The sequence below is a fragment of the Lissotriton helveticus genome, chromosome 11, assembly GCF_964261635.1.
Source record: "Lissotriton helveticus chromosome 11, aLisHel1.1, whole genome shotgun sequence".
NCBI lineage: Eukaryota > Metazoa > Chordata > Amphibia > Caudata > Salamandridae > Lissotriton > Lissotriton helveticus.
This window is the reverse complement of record NC_136072.1, coordinates 444,216,772-444,242,672: the sequence shown is the minus strand read 5'-3', so window position 1 is coordinate 444,242,672 and position 25,901 is coordinate 444,216,772. Positions and strand designations below refer to the sequence as shown.

General features: G+C 42.9%; 1 protein-coding gene across 2 annotated transcripts in view; it reads right to left on the bottom strand.

The window, feature by feature from the left end:
• SERPINE2 (serpin family E member 2) overlaps positions 1-25,901 on the bottom strand; it is a 428,055-nt gene that overhangs the window by 288,596 nt on the left and 113,558 nt on the right. For both annotated transcript variants that reach the window (XR_013602351.1, XM_078665960.1), the window contains exon 2: positions 7,237-7,516. Coding sequence is in view for 1 of the 2 variants with exons in the window: in XM_078665960.1 (XP_078522086.1) it covers positions 7,237-7,492 (256 nt within the window). In the remaining variant the exon portion in view is untranslated. The remainder of the gene's footprint in view (positions 1-7,236; positions 7,517-25,901) is intronic.

The following is a 25,901-nucleotide window of genomic DNA, read 5'->3' as shown; positions in this document are numbered from 1 at the left end:
TAGAGAATGTCCTGGTGCAGTTCTTAAGAGCCCTCCACAACGATTTGTCAGCATTTGTGAAGTTTGAGCCGTCGAGAGAATGGATGGACAGCTTTAAGCTTGTGAGGGTGGTGAAGCAGGGCTGCGACCTGGCCCATCTGTTAATCCTCTTGTTTTTTAATGGCCTTGGTGCTGCCCTTAATGACCAGGTCATCCAATACTGTTTCTATGGCAGGAAAAAGGTCCCAGCTTTATTATACGCAGACAATGGGGTTCTATTATCTAGAACTCTGAGGCGTCAATGTGCTGTTCCAGGAATGTGTTTCTTTTATGGGGACACTGGGGCTGGATACAAACCAATCAAAGACCTTCACCATGGTGTGCAAGCCTAGACACAAGATACAGAGAATTTGCTAGCATGGCCAGCCGGTTGCCCAGACCGAGTAATTTTCATATCTGCGCACCCTTGTGAATGCCAGTGGTAACTGGGGCCCATGCTTGGCCAAAGTAAGACAGAAATTTACAAGTTCTGAGGGCTTTATTTTCAACTTGGCCAAGCGCTTTGGGAAAAAACTGTTGACCGCCAAAGGAATAATCAGATGGGATATTCTCAATCCAGTATTGTGTGAAGCTAGTAGAAGACTCTGATTTGGTGGTAGGTTTGGTTTCTGTGAGGATATTCAAGCCTCAATTTATATTAGTTATTTAAGCAATATGGTGCAGTTAGGTCACTTTTAAATGCTGCATAATGGCCAAATACATTAGTATTTGATATGCCTCAACTATTGAAAAAGGCTCAAAGAAGATAAATGTACAAGTTGAAGAGCATGTGGGGACGGATTGAGCCAAGATATTTTATTTGAAAGCATGTTTTAAAGCGCACCAGGACCTTGAGCAAGTATGATGCTTTACAGTAAAACATTTTGCAGCTCGCCTGGTGGTTCATCAATGATAAGGACAGAATATTAACTGAGGAAGGATCAGGACTGGACTGGGAGTCCTTAATGTGCCCTGTTGAGATGTTTAAACTGAGGATGTGGAAATTGGCATTCTAAATAGTGCAGGATCATGAATGGAAAGAAAGTCCTTAACCCCTTCGATGCGGATGACGAGCTCAGCTCGTCATGAGGTACACCTCGCGTACGCTCATGACGAGCTGAGCTCGTCATGAACCGCAGCTTTTTGAAAAAGTCAGTGCACAGCGGGAAAATGCGCCGCACGCATGCGGTTAATGTGACCTATTGTAAGCAATGTCACAAGAATTAAGTGATCCATCATTCATAAAAATATGTATATTTCGGTGCTACATCACAGGAAAAGGCTTAATTGGCAGTACAATAGTAAATTGCTTTCAGTGACAATTTATTTGGGGAAAAGACATTTTAAATTAAATGGTTTTTTCAACAAACAAAACTTTAGTGATTGGGCTAAGTTTAAAAAGGCCTAGTGCGAGTCTTCGTACAAAGAAGTTAATCCTCCAAACGTAGGGCTATTGGGAACTCATTTTACGGGATTGACCAGCCGCGGTGCGTCCATTCAGGTGCTGGGGCGTTGCCCCACCAGCCGCCCGCACCTGCATCTTTCTCGGCGCCTCTGAACTGAAGTAAACTCTCAGTTTACGTAAGTTCAGAGACGCAGAGGGAGAACTGACAATGCAGGTCACTCAGCATGACGTCAGACCGCCCACCCCCTTCGCAGTCTGAAGGGAGTGGGCGGTCCGGCGTCATGTTGACTGACAGGCATTGTCAGGGGCAGGCAGCATCACAAGTGCGCATGAGTGGGAAAGGTCGGGCAATTTTTCCGCCGTGCCCAGTCATGCGCACTGGTGTCTGCTCAGGCATGCCGATTAGGAGAGCGAGGGTTGAGCGAAGGCTCAAACCTCGGTCTCGTAATGGTCAGGCGGGCAGAGAGTAACCGTGCCCTCAGCGCCAGGATTAGCTGAGAGGGGTTGCCACTCACTTGCCAGCACTGCAGCAGTGATGCGGCTGTTGAAGGCGCCAACGGACGGACCCAAGGCTGCGCAGACCAGCTAAGATGATATTTTTATTTATTTAAATCTCCGCCCCCGGGACACATCCCCCCACGCGACACAACTGTTTATAATCAAATGTCAGCCGCTGCTGCATCAAATGCCACAATAGCGTGCACTTTGAGCAGATGGGAGGCTCTCTGGGTCGGGCGTCGGGCCATGGACGTGCGAGGACGCGCTGCGAGGCCTGCACGGCTGCAGGCGGTGTGAACAGCAGGCAGACAGCCCCATCTCAGGATGAGTGATATGTGCGCAAGGTACTACGCTACTTGCGCTGAAAGGATACCCATTGCTCTCAGTCCTTGAGACGGAAGGATGGGCGAGGAGCGCCTCAAACCCACCCCCCAAACCACCCCCTCCCCCCAGAGCACCTCTAAGCTCTGAGTCTCTTTACACAGCCCCTAGCTTCACTCTGTTGAAATGGGCGGGTACTATCAGGAACTGAGTACCCGCGGCACTTCTCTGATTTGAAACACTAAGACCCGGCACTTCTCAGCAGAGGCTCATTCTCTATTAGCGCAAAAGCTGCATTCTTTATGCTATACATGCCGTAATCTTTATTGCAATGTCAAATGACAAATTCCGTGTGACATCACATTGCATTCTCTATGACACTGCCATTTTTGCTTTCTAGAACAAAATATTTCCATCGTAGATACACTAAATATCGGGTTTTCCGTGATGGCTAATATCACAGTCGCTGTGACATCAAATACACATTCTCTAGGAGTTCAAATGTTGGATTTTCTATGTATTAAATCATAAACAGCCAGCGGAATCTAAAGACAACAACTGACAGTCCTACTTTAAAAAAATGATGTAAATGTGTCTTAATTACTATATTTCATGTTTTACATATTTTGAGGGAAAGGACTCTTTTTGTGGTGACACACACACTGAAAAGCAGCATAAGGAAGGGTTTTTTTTCTGTCTGGTAGAGGCGTTCTTGCAGTCTCCTGAAGTAACACCATAGTGTAGATGGTTTGTCCCAGCAGTTCAGGAATCCTTGTCATGTGAATGGAATAATTGATTTTAAACATCCTATTGTTAAGGTGCAGGTCTTGCCCAACAAATCGGTTAGTTGCTTTAGGCCAGCTATGCGTGTGTGCACAGGTTCATGCATCCAGACATGCCTCCATCTTCACTTACATTTTAAAAAGATAAGAATGCGAACTTACCGACTACGCATTCAAAGCGTTTTTACAGGGTGTAAGTACGTTGGAGACAGTAAGGCCCCCCGACCTACTGTTGATTGTCACTATATTGTCACTTGAAAACATCACATACATCAACCACTCATCTCTGACTAGAAGGGAGGCACACCATTGCAAGCACGGTTTGCTCAGGAAAGAATGCTCAAAATGGCTGCTTAAACAAACATCTCAACTTTGTAAGTTTTTGAGCCAACACTGACAGAGAAGAGCCGAGGAAGGAATGCCAGGCTTAAAAATACCTATTCACACAGTCTATTTGTGTAAGCTTTAAATCTTTTTTCGTAGTAGACCATGTGTCAGCCATCTTCTCCCCACATATAGGATTAGGGAGTTTGTAAGTGATTACATCAACCTTTTAGGATGTTTTGGGGGGTCTCCAGACAGGCCAGTCCATGAAAGGGTGCGGGTATCCAACAGATTCAGTCATATTATGTGACCCACTCGATGCTTTGATGAATGACACTACTTTTAAGCTTTATGCTTTGTTGAATCAAGCTACCCACTGAATAATGCTTTGTTGAATGGCGTTACCCATTGGTTTATGCTTTGAACACAAGGATACAACCCCTAGGTTTATGCTTTAATGAATGATGCAAACCCTGGGTTTATGCTTTAATGAATAGTGCTACCTCTGCGTTTATGCTTTAATGAATGGCGCTACCACTGGGTTTACACTTTGATGAGTAGTGTACCACTGGGCTTATGCTTTGATGAGTGGTGTACCACCAGGCTTATGCTTTGATGAGTGGTGTACACCTGGGCTTATGCTTTAATGAACTGTGCTCCCCCTTGCATGTATGCATGCACGCATGCATTGATAAATGGTGCTACCCTTGGGTTTATTCCTTGACCACTACTGATACCTATTGATATGTGCAACGATAACCAGTTCACATCTTGGTTCATGCTGGGATTAATGGTGGTCCCTCGGTTGATGCTTTATCATACGATGCACCCCTCAGTGTATTCTATGGTGACTAGCGCACTCTAACTTTTACACTTCACAGCGCACCCTAGGGTTAGGTCATTCCTCGGTGTTCTCATCAAAAGCAGAGCCTCTATGTTCTAACTTAGAACACAGAATTTCACTTAGAGGAAGGAAACGATTACTGCACGGGATTGAGGGTACCTGTAGTGTATAGCCAATTTGTGAATGCCAGACCCATTGATTAGCTCGGAGTCTAGTGTGTCTTGGGAAATAAGAGTTTCTTTTGAATGGGTTTCTTTTGTGGGACCATTGAAATAGCTCGCTATATTGTGTATATATATAGATTTGTCCATTGAACTTGTTCACATCGCTAACTAGTGTTTTCTATTGGAAACGGTAGAGCCAAAGCAGTGTTGCTTAGTACCCTAGCCCTCTTCAGATGTCAGACTTGCTTGGCAACCCAGAAATTATCTGAAATGTATGAGTTTTCTTCTATGAATGCCTAGAAGAACTGAATTTGTAGTCCATTTATCACAGAAATAGCGCCGAAAATCGCACCCATAAGATGCCAATTTTTTAAAAAAATCTTCACGGGGGGGCATCTGGAGAACCCCACCGAGCCCCCCCTTATTGCAGTCGGGCTTGCTCGCTGGCATACGTTGATTCGTTCTGCTTACGCCTCACCAGTTTAAAATTCCACCAGCCGCCCCTGGAATTGACTCAATCTTAGTGCACCAGAATCACTAGAGGGTGTTGAAAAGTTTTGACAAGTGTCCCAGATATAGGCTCAGCAAAGTATGTAGCAGATTTCAAACAGGCACTAACTTTCTAAAGTACTCATGACAACTGGGTTTAATAAAGTCCCCTGGTTGAAGTGGTTTGTAATAGACACCAAAGCAACAGGCTTCACAAGAGGTTTCTTGTGGGTATTATAAACATGTGACCAAAGCAAATGAGCGTCATTGTCAAGAAAAATACAAAAAATAATAATAAGGGAAATAGCAGAGAGGCTCCTTGACAAAAGTCTAGGCTAAAGGTGCAGGAGAGGATGTTGTTGAGTACTAGGAAAAGGTGGGGATTACTAACTAAAATGAGAAAGAAAGTGAAAATATTTGCATTTTTAGGTTGTGTACACTACATCTTTTAGTACACCAATTTGAGATACTAAGGCATATTTGCACTACATGGAAAGAACCAGCTCAATCTTTTCCAAAGCCTAGGCGTACTTGATGACTGACCAAAGGAAATATATGCGGGCTTACGGTTAAACTGATGTGTCAGAGTAATGCCTAAAGATGGAGGGATACACAGTATGTTCCAGCAAAAGAATGGTTTGGTCAACAAATTATTAACCGAATTAATAGATATTATAGAGGTGTGTAGCAGCTCTTGGGACCTCACTTGATCCTTCATGGAATTTAAAGTAATTAACAATAACATATCAATTACTTCAGCAACAGGAGGAAAGGTGTGACACGAGGATTTGGAAGAGGTAGCAATTGAGGAGTTTCAAACCTACTTTGATCGGCTTTTTTATTTTTTTGCTGTATGGGTCAAAGTCTTTGTGAAAGAAAATACAATTCTTCTTACCGTCTAGATATCAGTGAGTGCCGTAATCATTTGATGTGGTAAAGTAGGTCAACAAATTACTTTAAGGGCTGGTTGGGTAAAAAACTAAATTCTGTAAGTGGTAGTTCATCATGCGTGTGTAGCGTGTGGCTTTAAGCTGTAATCCAAATTAAAATAAGCCACCCTGGAGTTCGTGTGGATCACTCTGAAAATGCTAAACCGATACGTTTTTCTCATTTTCTTTTCGGAAGTTGAAATCTAGAGATATGCTGTTGAGGTCCCATTACTTCAAGCCATCCTACTTTTGCCTCACCCAAAAGTGCATCCATGTCATTGGATGAAGTAGATTACACTGTTAGATCTGCACTTGCAAGATAGATTGGCCTGATTAATTAAAATGCAATATGCTTGAACGGATGTCTCTGGAAACTGGGGTACTATGTGTGTGTATTTTATACTTCTAAAACGGTTCCATTCTGCTGCATGGTTGTATGTCATCCATTATTAAGAGGTAGATTTACAAGGTTATTAGATTGTATGAATGTTAGTGTTGCACAGTAGAGATATTTCACTCAGTATCTTGTTTTGAGGTAGCATTTACTGCCAGTTCACTGATGATATGGACTGCTGTGAACACCATGCAAGGACTAGGTGTGTATAATGAGATGCTTTCCTAACCTTAGATCCTAAAATATATTCTCTGGGTTTTATGTGGCATGGCCAGTTCCTTTCCCGAGGAATCTGACATTGTGCCCCATTATGTATGCATTGCTTTTAAAGGATTCAGAGATGTTCAACTAGATTGCTCGTCTTACAAAACATTCAATGGTATCGGATGGCTTAAATGAAGATCATAGTTTTTAGGTCTCAGATAATGACAGCTTTAACTGTATCTGAGACCAACTAATCCAAATACATCTCAAATATTTAGATGAGGACTTTGGTCAGCTCATTGCTCATGATTGGATTGCTCTGTAGTCCATTTCACTTCCTTCTCTTTATTGGATGGTTTTCATCCCTATTTTTGTGTTTGCCTAAGAACATTTTGGTCTTGGTGCTTTGATTAGTAGATGTATCCTTCCACTGCTGACAACAGACCTTCCTTCCCAAGGAATGTAAGGAACTCTTTTCTTTCCATCTCTGCTATTCCTTCCTCTTCATTCCCCCTCAATTTAATCTCCCAAGTCTCATCCAGTGGGAATTGGAACCTTTATCCCCAAATCTATATGCACACGTCCCACAGCGCTATGGGCAGCAGCCATCTTATGGTAGTTTATTGACCACTCTAAGAGCATCCGGTCTGTGCACATAAGCATCCCTATGTAGAGGGCACCTTGTGATATGACTTTCTATTTAAAAAAAATTGCATTCATAGAGTTGTGCCTGAGATACGCATGCTACCACATTTGCCATCTTTCAGCACGATTTGATAGAATACAACAAAATGCATTGAAAGAAGGATGCCATGAAAGGCAATTTGGCGAAAAACCATTGAGTAATGAAAGACCGGACCTTACCATGAACATTGTACCTCATCACAGTCGTCAGCTGCTTTTTCGTTTTGCCATCTGCTCCAAACTGAAGCATTCCCAGCACTGATGCAATCCCATGGGGTGAAACCACAACATTCTGCTTTGGATTAGATTTGACGACTTGATTGAATACCTGGATTCCAATGTCAGATCCAAGCTCCTCGAGGGATAACAGATTGAAAGGAGATTCAGAGCATAAAGTCACTGTGACCAGCAAAAGTAATGTGAAGAGTTTCTGCATGATTCTGATCCACGAAAGTACTACCTACAAAGCAAGAGGGAAAGGACAAAATGTAAGCCTAGTCAGGAGAATCTTGTAAAATGTGACAGGTTCAGTATGACTGCAGCCATGAAGCACAATCTTATTGCAATCCGTGTCCAGAGGTTTGCCATACGGCATTAGTTACTTCCTTTGTAATATGTTTGACCAAATAAAAAAGATACACAACTTATACATTTGGAACACTATGTGAGTGTGAATATAAAGTTACTATTGAATTGCAACCTCAGACACTCACCCGCAAACAAAGAGAATGGCAGATAAAACCAAGAAACGTCCACTTACGCACTTCTCTTCATTAGCAAATATTTCACATGGGATTATTTATGTTGTATGGGAATCAGAAGCAGTTGGGGGTTATGCAAAAACACCCTTCTGGCGATTTAGTTTTTCCTCCATGGTGTTTCAAATGTGACCAGATTATGTAGAAGACATTTTGTTGATGCACGATCATTCCTGAGCTTGTTCAGAAATGCTTCTCCTCAGTACTCACTCTGCTACCTAACACATGGCCTATGTGTGGAGATTGGCAGTGGTTTACTTTTGAATACGTTCCAAAGCACATAGCAGTAAATAAGGGGTTCATTGGCCTTCCTTCAGTCAGGTCTTCAGTTTCTCGCACCTTCTGTAGCCTCTGCTTTATACAACTGTAACGCTTTAGTATGTCAATTTGTACTCTGCTGTGCTCTAGGATAGGATCTGGAAAGTGACCATAAGCATGACTCTAAGACCTATACCTGGTTTGAAATACTTTGAACCAAGTAAGTCAAACACTGGTTCAACCTGTCCGCAGCCATGCCAAAATATCAGGATGACCACTAACTAATATGTACACTCCTCCCATATGGATTAATTGCATGTGAATTTATCTCAAAAGGATATCCAGAAAACATGGTCAGGCTTCACTGCTCATGGAGTAAGATTATACATCTTCTGCATTGTTTAATAACAACTACTACTGTTTTGTGGCCTCACGAGCTAGTCTGGGATTCAACGCCTAGCAATGTCGGTGCACAAGTTAACACAATCAAGTCTACCATAAAGCTATCATCAACATTTCCATTCTTTGTTTTTTTTTGGGGGGTGGGGGTGCATATTGTAACCGGTCAGAACCTCAAATCATTTTTGCTTGGTCAAACTACTAAAACATTTTCCTAAATCGTATGTGCATTTTGCTTCAGAAAGTAAACAGAATGAGGTGAAGGATTTGTTGAGAAAGGTTAAAACAGATGCCAGCTAAGCCCTTGTTCAAATTGTTCCTTGAGGGGAAAAACATCTGAGTGTTTGGCTGACAGTCAATTTACTACAAAAACTGGCTGTAAAAATAGTACTGCATTACAAATGCTTCAGAGATATTAAGTGGTGTATGGATTTCTCACTTCGTAGAATTTTAAGTGGAACAGTCTTTTCACATCACTGGAAATATGATGATGTGGCAGCAGAATTCACAGCACTGTAAGCAGCATTGCAACGCGTTGTTGGTGTGAAAACAGATGCTATTTTTAATGACTGCCATGGTAAAAGGAGATACGTATTAAATCAAAAGAAGGGAGAAGGAAGAAAATGTGATCCACACGGCTTCCTTATTTGAAGCCAGATGTATTAAAGTTGTTTGTCAATCTGGATATAGGAGTTTTTTAACAAAGAACCCCCCTCTGTGATGTCAATCATGAAACCCCCAAAATCACGAAACCCCCAAAATCACTGATCATTACTGCTCTAATCAGGGGTTAGCTCCGAGTGGAGGATGCATGACCACTAACCCAATGATGATGCGGTCACGTTCCTAAGGGGTAAGGCAGAGAACCAAGATATACCTCCACCATTGACCTCCGTACGTGAAGAGGGTTTTTTATCGGTACAGAGCACGAAACTTAAAAAAAAAAAAAAACTAGTTACGCAGGACAAGTGATCCCCCCCCCCCCCATTTGATTTTTGGATAAGGAGATATGTACCACATATTAAGGCACATGTATTTGATGGAGAAAACATTAGATTTACTCACTTTTACACGGATGTCTGTCTGACCTGGTCACAGCAGCAGCTTTTCTATGCTGAATAAAATACTCAAAAGGCAGAAAACGCGCAACCGGAAAATAGAAATTCACTAGAACTAAGAAAGAGGATCGAGGCGAATAACTCATAGAATGTCTACATGGAAAGGTCTTTCCAGCTATTAAGGAGCACTTCACAGGGTCATGGAGGTAACAGGACTGGACAGTTGGCATTGGCCAGGGAAACCCTTGGTCTCGAAGGGTACCAGGCTGTGCTCCCTGGGTCTAGGTGGAACTCCCACAAACGAGAACTATTTGATGAAACATTTGAAATGCCACTGCCCATAAGATTCCTAGGATGCTCTCCCGGAATGAAATCTTTAGCATTCAGCGCATCAGGGCGACCAAAGTGATCTAGCCTTCTAGGAGCGGGCTGTGCAACATAATGAATAAGGGGAAGCATAGTATAGTGTGGTCATGAGAAATCAGCTGGAGAAAGTAGCCTTATAATCAGCACTAAACATCTGAATTGTTTGGGACACCGGAGAAGGAGGTGCAGTAGTCCATATAGGGCTTCTATTTTATGGAGAGCATGAGGTGCTGGGGGCTATGTGATGGAGGCAGAGGGCATTTCCTTTTTATTTTTAAGTAAACAAACTGATGGGAAATTTGCACCACCAACCAAAAGCCGCCATTTTGTATTATATATATATATATATATATATATATATATATATATATATATATATATATATATATATATATACACACACACACACACACACACACTAGCAGCCCGTCCCGACGTTGTCCGGGTAGGCTTTGCGACACAACTTTATGTGAAAGGTACTCACCAGCATCGCGCACCCCGGACACGGGCACTACATTCACTTTTTGCGAGCGTGTCCTGTTGGTGAACTGACTGCACGGTAAGGTCTTCGGGCCACCTACCTTCCCCCCTAAGTTCCCTGCTGGCTTAGAGCTGCCTCGTTGCATGCGCTTTTCCCCCCACCAAGGCATTCATTCCCTCAGAAGAGACAATATGTAAATACCTTATTAGAAAGTCAAAAAATAAAATGCTGCTGAAGCGGAGCTTTGCGTGATACCTTCGGAACTGCAGTACCTCGCACTCACAAACACGGCTGCGCTGCATCTCATGGGCTGGGCACCAGCACAACACAACGTACGCGCTCATGGCCATTTGTTGGGCATGTTGGACTCCGCAGGACACAACTTGATGTGAAAGGTACTCACCAGCATCGCGCACCCCGGACATGCCGCCTAAGGTCCGGTAACTATCCGTTGTGCGTGTGGCGTTTGTTGGGCATGTCGGACTCCGCAGGGTGTCGGTTCCGCGCTCCTGGCCGGTTGTTGGGCATGTCGGAGTCTGCAGGGTGTCTGTTCCGCGGTCCTGTCCCTTTGTTGGGCATGTTGGAGTCCGCAGGCGCACGTTACGCTCCTGACCGGCTTACTTTACCAAAATGGCCGACCCTGTCACTCTTATGTGATGTCAGCCCGCCTACTGCATTCAACGTCGTTAACGCACACGCCCACCTCAGAGATGGCGCTTCTTCCAAGGGACTACTTTGGCAAAGAACGTACTTTGCCCTTCTAACGTATATTTTTTGCTGCTATATAGTCTATGTCCATCTGCTTACCCTGCCCTTTCCAATGATGTATTGGGTGTTTTGATTGGAGCTATGGTTCCTGAGTTTACCCGCCTCAAAGGTTCACAGTTCTCTCTTTATAATAGTGATATAGATAGAAAGGGGTTTCTGCTTACTGTATAATTAGATACTCATGATAACAGATTATCCCATCTACTCTCATTTCGGAAAGTTTTCCTGAAAGACCATTTAAGAAGCCTGATCTCTCTACCCCAAACTCTCTTTAGAGGATAGCCTAGAAATCTTACTTTTCTAATTGTGTATCTGCAAGCCCTTTTCATTGATACTTGAAAAGTACTAGATTTTTACCGCTCACCTATGTTCCGAAGCGGAGCTGCGTGCCCTCACTGTCATTTCTCACTCCATTGCAGAAGGACCCAGCAGGCGTGCAGGTCAAAGGCTTCTTCTATCAAACGTTACACAGAAGGGCTCATAGCTATCCTGAGAACCAAAGCAGAGCCATACAATATAGGCAGGAACAGGGTGCACCTTAAACATCGACCCAGATAAAAAAAAATAAAAAAAAACGATACGTCTAGATTTTCTAGACCTAACTCCACATATATGTCCTTAAATGGTGCACATCTTCAAGGTAGGTAGAGGCAGAATTAAAATTAGACTTCCCGATATGCACTTACCTACCTTTTGATATTTATATGCACCTCCGTTGCTATATTTTGCCGCTAGTCTTATATAACGATATTCAGCAGTACAATCTGAAATAGCGTTTATTGCACAGACTATTAAAAAAAGTTTTGTTGTTTTGTTTTTTGCTGCCCAGCTTGTAATTGTCGCCCGGTTTTGGGCCTTCGTGTGCTACTAGGCTGCTGACAAATTTCTCTTTGGCAGCCTCAGCTGTCCTCCTGGCAGCTTCACAGTGTGTTTATTGAAGCTCAGGCTCAGCCTTCATGACCCCAGGGCGCTTCTATGTAAACAGCAGTCTATCGAAAGCTTGCTATGGGAATGCACACAACCTGGCTCAGAATGTACTTCACTTAGCAACACAGGCCTTTAGTACCCAATGCATGTCGTCGTTCTTTTTAGTTTTCAATCAATGAGGGGATTTATTCCGACACAAAAACACTTAACTATAGTTTGTAGCTCCTCTGACTGGGCACACTGTATTTAGGCGCTAGAAACATAACCTTTCTCTCTTTGAAAGTTTTTTCCCCCTAAGATACCAACTCCCAACCAAGAGCCAACATACTACGATCACCTGAAAATTCTATTTCACCTTGACTTGAGGACAATCTATTAAATTCGAGGTTAAAGCAGAGTAACCTTAGCATTATGTACTATGCAAAGTTTCAAATGTCATCTCGTCGCATTATTTCATTTCGGTATAAAGCCTATTTTCACGGCCAAGTTTACACACTTTTGTAGGAGTACTTCACGGCTAGAGAGAACAAGCATTGGCAGAGCCAATTGGTCTCACTCATGCAAGATCTATTGGCTTGATCAATGTTTTTTTGCCATATTGTACAGCAGCGCTGGCTTCAGTGCAGCATAACAAAGTAAAAAAACAAAAAATGCACTATGACGTGGTCAACACTGGCTGTGTCATATAGCTTTTTTTCTTTACTTTCAGTCATGTTGCAACACATCTAATTAACATTGGCAAAACCAACAGATCTCTCATAGGCGAGACCTATTGGCTTTGACAATGCTTGTTTTTGGCACCTCCATATTTTGGGAGACAAGGAAACAGACTTAGATGGTCAGATTAAGCGATTGCACCAAGATCACAGTGAGGTTTCATGGGACAGCCTCTGCTGGAAAGCTGGTCCTGGTCCTCTGTTTCAAAACAGGACAATTTAGATGCTGGTGAACAACACCTTGTCACAATCTCCGTTCTTTTTAAGGCCACATGCACTACTGTACATCATTGTTCAAATTCAACAGTCAATCACGCTGATGAGCTGCTGATCTGGGCGACTGCCCCCCCCAACCCGCCCAACTTCTCAGGAACATAGGGGGTTCATTACCATGGCGGGCGGACCCGAGTCCGCCCACCATCGTGGTGGGAATCGGGACCACTCGCCATGCATGCAGCAGTCCCGCACACCCAATTAGGATGTGACTGCCACCATGGCGGTCACATTTTGTACTTTAACATTGCGGCGGGTGCTGCTGACTGCAGCACCGGCCGCGATGTTAAAAATGAATGTTGTGCATTTAACTGCACTACGTGGCAGGCACCACACGGTTACTGCCACTTGGTGCAGCAAAATGTAGGGCAGGTACCATGGGTAACCCCCCCCCCAGTGCACAAACACCACCCCCAAACACAAGGGCGGCCCGCAACGGGCCCCAAAACCAATCCCACCAGCCTTTCAATGGCAGTTTACCAGCCAAGGAAAGGCTAGCTGAAGTCAGCATCCCAATTTGTCAGACTGTGCCTGCAAAGCACTGCCACCATTTTATGGATACAGACCGCTCCACCAGGCATTCGGAACGATAGCCTGTGGCAGTTCAGTGGTACAAAAGGGGGTGGTGATGGACGGAGCATCTGAACCAATCAAACACTCACACCCAGTCAAAAGATCTGGGTTTAATCCATCACCGTTCTTTAGCCCACTCTGCCACCCCAGTTCAGACCTGGCCATATGAAAATCAGTCTGACCCTGTGCATCATGGGAACAGTCCAGCCCGAACTGCCAAGCCAGGCCTTCCCTGGACCTTAAACAAGATTCCTAGGACTGGTTTCTGGCATTTCAGCCGTCTTCAGCCAGGCTTGCTTGAATCCTCTGGCAGTTCAGTGGCAGACGGTCTTTGCATCTGCCACGGTCGTAGGCTGGATCCCCCTGCCAGCGTAATATGGCTGGGGGAAAATCACGGTCCGATGGCGGAAGGCCTGCCACCGCGCGGTTGGCAGTGGCAGGCCTTCCGCCATCATAATGACCCCCATTGTTTGGTCCAGACCAGAATGCATTGCTAGACTTGCAAACAAGAGGCATAGATTATAAATACATATTTCCTCCTTGTTCATGCTGTGTGATCTTAGGCAAGTTATTTTGTTTCCCAGTGCCTTCAATGTTCGCTTGCAAATCTAGGCGCCCTTGAAAATAGTTTTAAGAGTTAAATAAAAAACGGGGCATTTACTTCTGCTGTTCTGGCACTTTGTGGTCCGATATAAAAGAAATGGGCTACACGTGGTGCTCATTCTGCAAAACTGTGTAGCCGAGATCCTTGCATGCCAACAATATATGGCACTAGCAGGCTCTGGCTAAACAGAAAACCAAGCAGGGTCTCTTTCAAAACCCACCGCACATCAGAATACCTTTAAAGGTAGAATACATACCAATGAGGCTGCCCATCCATCGTGCCTTACTGCAAACAAGCACTAGAATGGTAGAGAACCAAAGCCTTTGGCAACAACCTAGTGATCTTTTTTTCACTACTTGCACTGAGCCTGCAACTAATATCTTGCAATGAAGGCAGACAAAAGAGCTGAAGAACAGGTGATCCGACCGAGATCGCATCATTCGGTGAAGCAGAGATCCCAGGACCAACACTGAAGTTTACCAGACCCAGGGACAACTTCTTAACAGATATTCCACATTGCCCCACTCTGCTGTCCATTTTTGGGAATGAGGATGGTTTTAGCTTGGATGTTGGTGCAAAAGAAAAAAAAACAGTGCTATGCTAACTAATTTTAACGACTATAATAACACTTACACCACTTACTACGACCAACAATTGCACAATAACATTGGGAACACCTCCCTCGCTAGCAATCCTACTAACTAGACCAATAATAGCAACATTGCTATTGATTGGGACAACATATTATTCTTATAGCCAGCTCCCTGACACCGCTCCCCACATGTGAATGGCCGTGAACACCACGTTTTGTCACCCAATGCATTCACTGCAAGGACAGCCTGTACAATCAAACAACCATCTATAGAGATTTCAATCCTGTGGGACTGGCAGGACCTTTCATCCCTCCTAGGTCCATAAAACTCTTGCTCCATTTAATGGGCTACTGATTAGGGTGCCTAATGTGCTTCTTCTGTGAGGCAGCAAGCCCGCGGCAGGAAGTGTCACATAGGACAGGGATTTTAACATTATCATTCAGAAGCGGATGTCCCTTTACTCGCTTCTAGCACCCCACTGAACAAGCAGACCACCTCAGCACATATATGCAGCCTACACTGGCATGCTCCCAAACACAATTAACCCTGCACTATCAGTGCGTTAAATAGTGCACTATTCCATTAGCTCCAGTCACAACCTTTGCAGGGGACAAAAGTTTCCTCTCCCAGCACATCAGTTCTTCCCACCCACCAAGTCCGAACCCATGGATGGGTTACACATTACTGCCTGTGAATTGGAGAAATCAGAGATTTAAAGCACAGATTTCTTCTGAAACAATCAGGGATGGTGTCACTGCTGCAACATCCTGCGATTCAAGGCAAGTCACTTATCTCTCCATGCCTTAAAAAAAAAAAAAAAAGGACAACCGCATTTTTCATTCTTGTAAAAGTATTTTATTGATTTTAAACACACGAAACCCTCACACTTAAGGCTCATTATCGATAGGGGCACATTACTTAGTACATTGCATGATTAGTCACTTTCCTCAGTTGAGCTCATATACGCATCCTAATCATTACCACATTGGGAAAGTCAACCTTCTCGCCTTTTGCAGTATATATATCAATGCATGCATTCAGTAACATCTCATCAGATATTGGAATCCTAGCTTGTGGGGGGTGGAGGGGAGGGGGTCCCATCCGACACTAAATCAGACCGCACCATACCGCGCCGCGTTACACAACCCTTCCCCTCAACCCCCGGACGGGGCCTCACAGTCTCAGCGGCGGCGCGGATCTCAGGGCCAGCCCGCGGCTGCAGTTCTCCGCTGCTACAAGTCCCTTTCAGGCCGCCCATGCCGCCATTTTATATCCCCTCGGCTGCCCGCGTCTCCAGTGGGCCAGAAGTCAGATGACCAGAGAACCCCGGGCTCCCTCAGCAATGCCTGCCCTGGGTCTTCGTAGGTAGCGTTCTCCGCCTCTGGCAATCCCTGCTAGTCACTGCAGGTCCGGCTGCTGCTTCCGTTAGTCGGATCCCCGAGCTCACCCGCCGCCATCTTAGGGCCACGGTCCAGCTCCACTGTCAGTCGGCCGTTCCCCCCAACTGCATCGCTGTGGGACTCTCCGTCTGGTCGGTCAGTGCCTCTAGGTTCCTTCCACCATTGCCTCAGGGGTTCTGGGGCTTATTACATTGCCCCTACACAGGATATTAGACTGGGTCGGCGCGGAGCTCTGTGCTCATGCGTCCGCTCTCATCCGCCTCGTGGCCATGCCCCCGGTCATCCGCATTTTTCATGATGTGCTATTTCAGGGTTATGTTACAGCCTTATAAATGGGGCATAGCAGGGGCACCAGTGGGCTCCATGCGGAGACTAATCTGCATTCCTCTTTCCTATAAACACCCCCTTTTAAGTCACCTGAAAAAAAGAGCTCCCTGGAAGACACAGATTGACATTTGACCTCCGTCTTTGAATACACAGCAAATGTGACGAAATAAGACCAGGAATTACAGGCATGTTTACAAAAAGGGCACTCTCTGAAGAATACTGGTAAAAAAAGGTTTTGGCATGGAAGGGAGGAAGTGAACCTAGAGACCCTAAGTCAGCAACGAAAAGCAAGAAAATATGAGTTATGAACCACAAAGTCAATGGCAAGCAACTGGCAGAATGCATTCCCTGATCAACTTTCTATCGGAAGTAAAAACTGGCCCAGCAGACCATAAAACAGGCAAAAGACAAACCCACAGGCAACAAAACAAAAATCTCTCTATATATCAGTTTGTCAGTGAAAGTAGTATTCTCTTTCACAACAACACTAACTTTATCATACAGATGCTTCCAGAAATTAAAATAATTTTGGCAGCACCTAACCAGTGCTTAACTTCTAACAGAATAAGTGCTGGTGCACTACAGGTCTGCCAAATGTGAGTGTTGTGAATATATAGCATCCATAGACCTAATGGAGGTATTCAACCTTGTTCCTAAGACCCCTATGTGCCTTATCAAAGAACCAAGGCGTCCCAGATGATATTTTGACCCAGATAATCAGGTTACATGAAGGCAACTATGCCAAAGTCAGATGGGGGGGGGGGGACATGGCGATTGTAGCGAAACAATACCCATTAATAGGGGAGTCAGGCAGAGGTGTGTGCTTGCACCCATCCTGTTCTCCCTCTATATTAACGATGTTGTCAACCATCTTAAACAACGTAGAAATGATTCCCTGAAGTTCTGTGGGATTCCAATTCCTGCACTGCTCTTTGCAGATGACACCATTCTGATATCACAGACACTCAGGGGGTCTCCAAAAATCAACTCAACAGTTCTCCCGCCTACTGTATTAAAAAGGGATCGACTATAAACATAAGTAAGACAACATACATGAAAGTAAAACCCCATAGGACTTTTAGGAAAAACAAAGTTAGTGAAAAAAAAGTGGAGCATGTATCGAATTTCAAGTATCTGCGTGCAACACTAGATTTTAGATTATTGTGGAAGCCTCAAATAAATCATGCAAAGATGGTTCACACACAGGCTTCAAGGGCAATCTCCAACAAGTGGAACATGTCCATTACCAAAGAAATCACACCAGCCCTGGAGCTTTACAAACAGAAGGCCCAGGCAGAAGTGCTATTTGGGGCGGAGATGTGGGCTGATGATACAAGGCAGCTCACTATTAGAGAGAACAAGTTTATTAGAGGGTTATTAGGCCTACCAGTAGTGGCGCCATTAATACCTATGCAATATGACCAACACATCATGCAGATAGAACACATTGCATTCCTGAGACATATTCTCCATTGGATAAGATTGTGGATGACGCAGGAACTGGCCCATTTCAGAGAAGGTCTCAGGGAACTTCTGAAGCTAGACAAAACCCTATCCTTCCCCTGGTTACAACATGTCAAGACATGGCTTACCAAACTTAGCGTACCCTCATATTGGAGCGAGCCACTAACACTATCACATAGCTCCAAGAAACAGCTCAAGTTATTATAGGGAATGTGTTATGAATATCCATCACAGCAACTCAAACTTAGGCAGACTAACAACACAAATCTTCGCCATTAAGCCAAGCCCGCTACTGAGCATGGTTTATACACTATTCAACCCTATCTGGCAAAAATACTTGCTGTACACAAAATTTCGCTATGAAATTTTCCAAATTAGAGCAGTCACCTCAAAATGGAAGCTAGGTAGCAAGTCTGATGAAGAAATTTGCACTTTTGGCTAAATGGAAAACATTGTGCACATCTTGGTTTTTTGCACGGCTTATGACATGAATAGAAAGAAATGGCTGCGCCCACTCTGTAAAAATCTGGGATTTAGGAAATGTGAGGAAGCCTTAAGAGTAGCCATATGCGACGCATCATTTCAATTTTTTTTGTCTAAGCAGATTATTTACCTGCAGATGGATTTGTAGTTAAAATGGGTCTGAAATTTTAACATGTAGCGAAACATTATTTATTGGTTTTAATTAGAAGAGGTATGCGTGCCATTTCGTTGGATGACAAAATACTCAGAGAACATTTTGCTCTGTGTGTGAAATGCATGTTTTGATGTACAATATTAATGTTTAACCGAAATAAAAGTATTCTGACTGGCTGAATACCAAGACTGTTTACTCTCGATTCCATCACATGCCTCCATCTCCCTGTCCCTTTATTCTACTTGCGGTACAAAAGGGGGTGGTGATGGACGGAGCATCTGAACCAATCAAACACTCACACCCCGTCAACAGATCTGGGTTTAATCCATCACCGTTCTTTAACCCACTGCCTTTTGTACCCCTTTATTCTACTTGGCCAGGATCTTTTTCATCCTTACGCTCTTCCTTGTTCAAGGGGTTTCGTATTTTTAGTCTGCTTTCTTTCCCTCCTCTCCTAACTTTCCTTGCTCTTCTTCTGGGTGTAAATCTAATTGAAAAGAAATACCTCAGTGGATTCCAAAGAGACCTTCAGATACTGGATAAAGAACACACTTTCATGTAAAGGAGAACCAACAGCAAACTGATGGAGCAGCATCATTTTGGCTCCACCCTTAATCATACATACACAATACATATGTGCACTTAGCACATTTACTCTGTGTCTCAATGACATTAATGGAAAATGTTGCACTTGAAATTATTTAAGTGCATTCATTGTAGAATTAGAAAACATACTGTGTGCCTTATTATTAAAAATAAGGTTTACTCCTTAGACACGTTATAAAACATCCGCACACTAATAAAATGAATTTACTTTAGAAACAAGAAGATTTATGCAATACGAGCACCAACGTTTTGTATTTGCATTTATAATGTAGTTCACATTCACACACATGTTCTCAAGTTATTTCATCTGTATGCAATGTGTAACATGAATCCAATGTACTCACTTTTTCGATTAATTTGTGGCTGAATGCTCACACGTATATTGAATGTGGGCTGTTGATTTAATACATTAAATTGCCATGACTGGGCCCATAATTCTTACTGCATAAAATACTGTTTTCCATGTTCTGCTTGTATGTCTTTCTTTGCTGGTACATTCATGTGGTTTGTCAGTTTGAGAACAGATGAAACACTCTACTAGTGACAGTGTGAGAAAAGGACCTTGACAAGGAACGTGGGGAGCTAGTGTGTCAACATCAATTTTCTCAGTTCTTCAGGTTTCTTGCAGCTCCCAACAGCAGAAACAACCACCAGAGGCTCAGAAGTGGAATAGGCACCTCCTGGTAGGTCCGTACCATCAGTCATAGTTCAGGTGATCTGGGGGTGAAGTATTTGTGTCCCTGAGACTTCAGAACTGGAGGCCAGCACACACAAGCTCTTGGAGATTCTTCTATAAGCAGTTTCACAGCAAAGTTCCAGTCTTTGTCCTTTCTTGGGCAAAAACAGCAACTGCGGGCCAACCCCACATGCAAAGGGGCAGTACTCCTCCTCACAGCTCTTCAGCTTTTATCCTTGGCTAAGGTTCCTCTTGAGACCAGAAGTGATCTAAAGTTCAGGGGTTTAAGGTTTACTACTTATACCCCATTTTGTATTTGTTCTCTTTGTGCAAGGGTCTCTAAGCCCAGTTCAAACCAGTTATGTACTCACTAGTGCAGTATGACCACAGGGTGTGGAGACAGGCCCTATTCAGGTGCAAATAAAACTCCTCCCATTACTCTAAATTCAGCCACGTCCTACTTAGCGTCATCCAGGAAGGGCCAGGCACACCTCAACCACCTCCACTGTCTACAGTGAATGCACATCCCCAGCCCTTGTCACTCCAAAACCAGACAGTCAATCCACAAAGAGGCAGAGGCACACAGAATGGTTACACAGGAAAATGCCTACTTTCTAAAAGTGGCATTTTCAAACACACAATTTAAAAACCACCTTTACTAAAAGATGTGTTATTAAATTCTGAGTTCAGAGAGCCTGAACTTTATTCCTCCATCTTGTCCCAATGAGAAGTTATACTTGTAAGATGTTACAAATTATCTCCCATTCTATACTATTGGGCAGAGAGCCTTTCCATAGTGGAAAACGAAATTGGCAGTATTTCACCATCAGGACATGTCAAATACACCAGTACATGTCCTACCTTTCATATACACTGCACGCTGCACATGGGGGTACCTTGAGCCTACCATAGGGTTGAATTACAAGTAAGAAAAGGGAAAGTTATGGCCTTACAACTGGGTGCACTTGCCAGGTCCACATGGTAGTTTTAAAACTGAGCAGACACTGCAGTGGCGGGTCTGAGATACCTTTTCAGGGCTACTCATGTGGGTAGTACAATCAGTGCTGAAGGCCCACTAGTAGCATTTGATTTACAGACCCCGACACACTCAGTGCACTTTACCAGGGACTTACTAGTAAATCAAATATGCCAATCAGGGAGAACCAACTGTAACAACCGCGCTGAACTGCATCCCGCGCTTAGTGGACTCAGCCAAATCACTAGGAATCACACTGGACAAGAATCTGAACACGCGGGCCCACATCAACACACTGGCCAAAAATGCCAGGTTTCACCTGAGCTACCTGGGAAATCTAAACCCATTACTAGATACGTCGGAGCTTAAAATGACAGTACAGGATTTAATTATTTCTAGGTTTGAATACGGATGCTCAACCCTCTCAGGCCTACCCAGGATCTCAACAGCTCCTCTAAAAGCTTGTCTCAACGCAGCCGCAAGACTCTTAACAGGCTCAAAACAATTAGACCACATCTCACTGCACCTGAGGGTGTTGAACTGGCTCCCCTACAAAGCCAGAATCGTTTGAGCTCTATAAAACACTAAATAAATATTTACCCAGAGAGCATATGCACTTTAGCACTTATTAGCAGTGGTAGAGTTCCCATTATTCTGCCGCCCACTACAATATACACCTAGGGGCAACGGCTCAGCCCAATTTAGCCAGAGATCAACTTCACTCAGTGGACGCATTCTGCGCTTTCACATAAACACATAGGCACAAGAAGTAGTGCCATTTAGTGCTAGGGACAACTTGAATGTTTTGAGAACCCAAAAATGTTTGTGTTTTTTTGCCAATTTTTTTTTTTTTTTAATTGGCAAAGAAGATCTGGCAGCTTCCAACAATAAACGTTTGCTAAAACATCGCCAAAACAAAGCAAACCCTCACAAAGCCAAAATGCTGGCAGTAAACGCCCTTGACAGATTTTTTTTGTTTCGTTATGACGAGACAAGGAAGCGAGTGAATTTATAAACTTAAAACTCCTACATTGTAAACGAGGTACCACAGCATCATATACCAAAGCATTCGGGCTGAACAAGTTGATCCACTCAAAGGTACTTCAAATGCAGTTTTTAAAGACCGACATAATATAAGTTTCTCAGGTAGTAGGGCCAGTGCCAACAGAAACCACTGTAGTTTTGTAGAGAACAATAGCAAGTGTACATTGAAAGGTTACAACCAGATCAGGAAGTTCTGTGCAGATTTGCCACAATTGCACTGTAGGACACACTCCAGAGATAATCGGTCATGAAATGGCATCTTGCTGGAACTGCCTATGTAAAAGATGTTCTCTTTTGTTTACAGGAAACTTGGTAAATAAGAATGTTGGCAAAGATTCACATGATAACCAGCATCAAATGAAAAACAGATGCCAAAAACAGTCATTAATCTAGACGAAGAAGCTGAAAACATACTGAAATGTATAAAACCGCCCCCAAGGAGTATGAATTTTACTTTATAACTGGAAATATCTTTTTTGAATATAAAGCAATTATTTTCCAATGTGAACACAAACTTGTGGCTATTAGAAGTTTAACACACACAACTGCAAAGTGCTTTCAGCCACTGCACAAGCAGAAACACTGTCAACTACAAGATGTATGTTCAGGTGGCATGAAATTCTTCTATTTCACTATACACCAAACGATAAGAGCAAACCTAGTCCTGTCCAGAAGTACTGCTTTGCGGTAACACTCCTATTTTATACTTCCCTTAGCCGTAACCATGCAAGGGCATAGATGGGCTACAGTGCAATAACCCTATTCCCAGAAAGTCACCATAATTTGCCTAAATAAAATGAATGTTAACAAATGTGTTATTGTCCCCCCTGATCTGCACACATCTTAATCAGGGTAAGCAGCTATTATCAATCCGCTTGGATTATATAATATCGCTATATTCATAGAGTATTGAAGCTTCCATTAATATCTGAATACGTTGGATCTATAGAAATAATTTTTAATGTGCTACACCATTCCTAAAATCCTATTGAACTTTTCAGTACAAATGTATTCTACATTTGGTGGAGGGATTCTCAAAGCAACCGAATATCTATGTTTTAACGCTGACAAACACTCTGCAGATAGCCTCCATTATGATTACAATGGTCAGGCAATGCCCAGGAGGAAATCCTGCATAAAATAAAACTACTTGGTTACAATTATTTGTAAACTTAGTATTAACTCTAGAAAACGATATTCCAGGTATGAGGGTACTGGATCTTTGCAAAGAAGCTCGCACACCAAATTGAGAATTGTCAAATCAGCGAATTTGGCAGCACATTTAGAAATCTGATTGTCAGAAACCATTGGAAGGTATAAAGATATACAAATTGTTTCTTGTTCGAAAGACAAAATCCTGTGCCCTTTAATGGGCAAGTCAAACATTCGTTTTCCTAGGTTCACCAATTTGAATAGCCAGTTTTCTTTGTACTTTTTTCTATTTTAGAATGGTTTACACTTTGAAAATTGTCTAAGGATCAGCCTTCTGGAGCTTCCAATTAAGCAATATTTGTAATTCATCAGAGATGGTTTGATCCTCTTGGTCACACTTAATAGAAGATGTCTATTAGTGCTCTGCTAACGGAAACTGACACTATAAAGAGGTATTCTGATGTATCAGATTCCAAGACAAATCCAGAACATAAAATCAAAATACATTCAATATGCGAAACATATTATTCTATACAAAAACGACAGACTATCCTGTTCAGACCATGAAGGTTTATTAAAAGTTAAAAGTCTACAGGTAGAAAATTCATCAGATTAGTGGTCATTCAAAATATGTATGCTTCAATTAATATGCAAGTCGTTTTAATTCAGTCTTCTAAATCTAGCATCTAGCACTAGGGATGACTCAAAGAACAATCTAAAGTCTCTTCTACTTTGGTCAAAAGTCTAAATCATTCTGAAGTACTTCGTTCAATTGGCACTATAGTAAATTCCCAAACTAAACTCAGAGAAATCTGCCCCATCACGTTAAAGCAAAGTGATACAATAACATACTCTGCATTTTCCTCCAAGCTTCTTCACTAACGAAGTTCTAGCTGAATCTTTCAAGATTACACTGTCAGTAACTAGATAAAATTCATAAACTCATCAGCACATTGCAGGCTTCTCCTAGAAGCGATATTTATTAAAACACTCTACGATAATTACAAAACAAAACTTTTATTATTGGCAACCAAAGTTAGCCCATTTTAACCTGCAGTCAATTTAAGCTTGAACAAACATGATTTTCTTATACAAAGTAACACTTACGTGTTTATGTGTTACTGTCCAGTTATAACAAAAACATTTCATAATAAAAAAAAAACTCACCATATCCTCTGTGGCCGATTAAAAAGGCTTTTATTTGGTAGAATCCACCTACGAATGCCAAGAAATCAAGGGGCTGCATTTTTGGAGAAGCTGCTGTGTATTTTCATGAGGTGAGCAGGTTCTCTGTCTTGAAACCAGTCCTGGTGTTTGACTTTGACAGCGTCGAGAGCTCCTTTTATATCTCTCTCTTTTGTTAAAAAAAGCTGTAAGTCCCTACTCACTTCCTACGACACCACTTCCTGAGTATATTGAATGATGGGAGTGCTACAGCTTTTGTAGACCGGACGCTGGAGTCATTTCTTGATAGATCACTTACTCCATATTTCATGATGGCACATGTTGATTGGGGGGGGGTTATGTATTTTCTATATATGATCGGACCATTGGAAACCAGATGTTGTGGTCACTTCATGCTAAGTCACTTTCTTCTCTTGTTTTTTTAGATGTACACATGGGCGAGTCACTTCTGTGTGGGCATTCCAGTATAGGGGGCATGAACAATGTTACTTTCAGATCAAGGTCAGTACGTGAACCCACTTCTGGATCCAGGGCCATGGACATGGACAATGTCACTGTCACTTCGCAGTCAGAGGTCATAAGTGATGCTACTTCTGATGTGTGGAAAAGCTGAGCACTAGCTGTCCTATTTAGCAAACCAGAAGCTTTTGAAATTGAGGCTAGGTATCGCTTTACACCATTTATGATATTTGCATGAGCACTCTTCAAATACACCCTAGAGGTTCCAAACCATCCTAAATTTACCGGAGAGTAAAAATGCATTGCAGAAATTAGCCTGGGAGGAACTAATCAAGGAGATTGGAGACAGCTCCCATTTTTGGAGGGTAGTAAACAGACCTAGTTTACAAATGGGACAGGTCCAACCATATGTACCCACATTTCAAATCAACAGTGAGTAGACCACTTTGCAGAGGTCTGCGGAGGTGGAGATGATGGTAGTTCTAGAGTTGGGGCAGGTTCCCATGGTTTTTACCCTAGATGAAATAACCAAAAGGCATATGTGTGCTAACATGGAACTAGGCTCCAGGTCATGATGGGATCCCCCTGGACTGGTTATGGATGGATGTTGAGTTATGGGGGCCCCCCCTCTTGACTCAGGCCCTAAACGCCGCAGTGCATAGAGGAGCGCCGCCCTATTGGTCAATGGCGGTGATCCTGTCCATGTTTAAGAAGGATGACAAATGTAACCCTCAATGTTACTGCCCCATCTCATTGATGGATCTAGTAGTAAGTAAGTTATTTATTGTGCAGTTAATTAAACTCACAATTTAAAACAACCGGCGTTACAAATACATAAATCTATCCTTATCTCAATATGTACCATTAATTTTAAAATGCGGTCTTCAATATTGAACTTATTAATATTATACTATAAATGGAGGTCATATCAAGTCTGTTTTATTGTCTATCTATGTTTTTACCCACTTCAAGAGGCTTGAATAAAGTGCTTGTGCTTCAAGGGGCAAGCACAGCCCACGGGTAGTTAGGGCTATTATAGTGTTGATTAAAATAGTCTAGCTGCTTGCTATTCTTCAGTCGCCTATGGCTGGAGCTTGAGTCTTTCATCCACTATGTCAGAGTACTTTGTAAATTGGCAGTTTAGC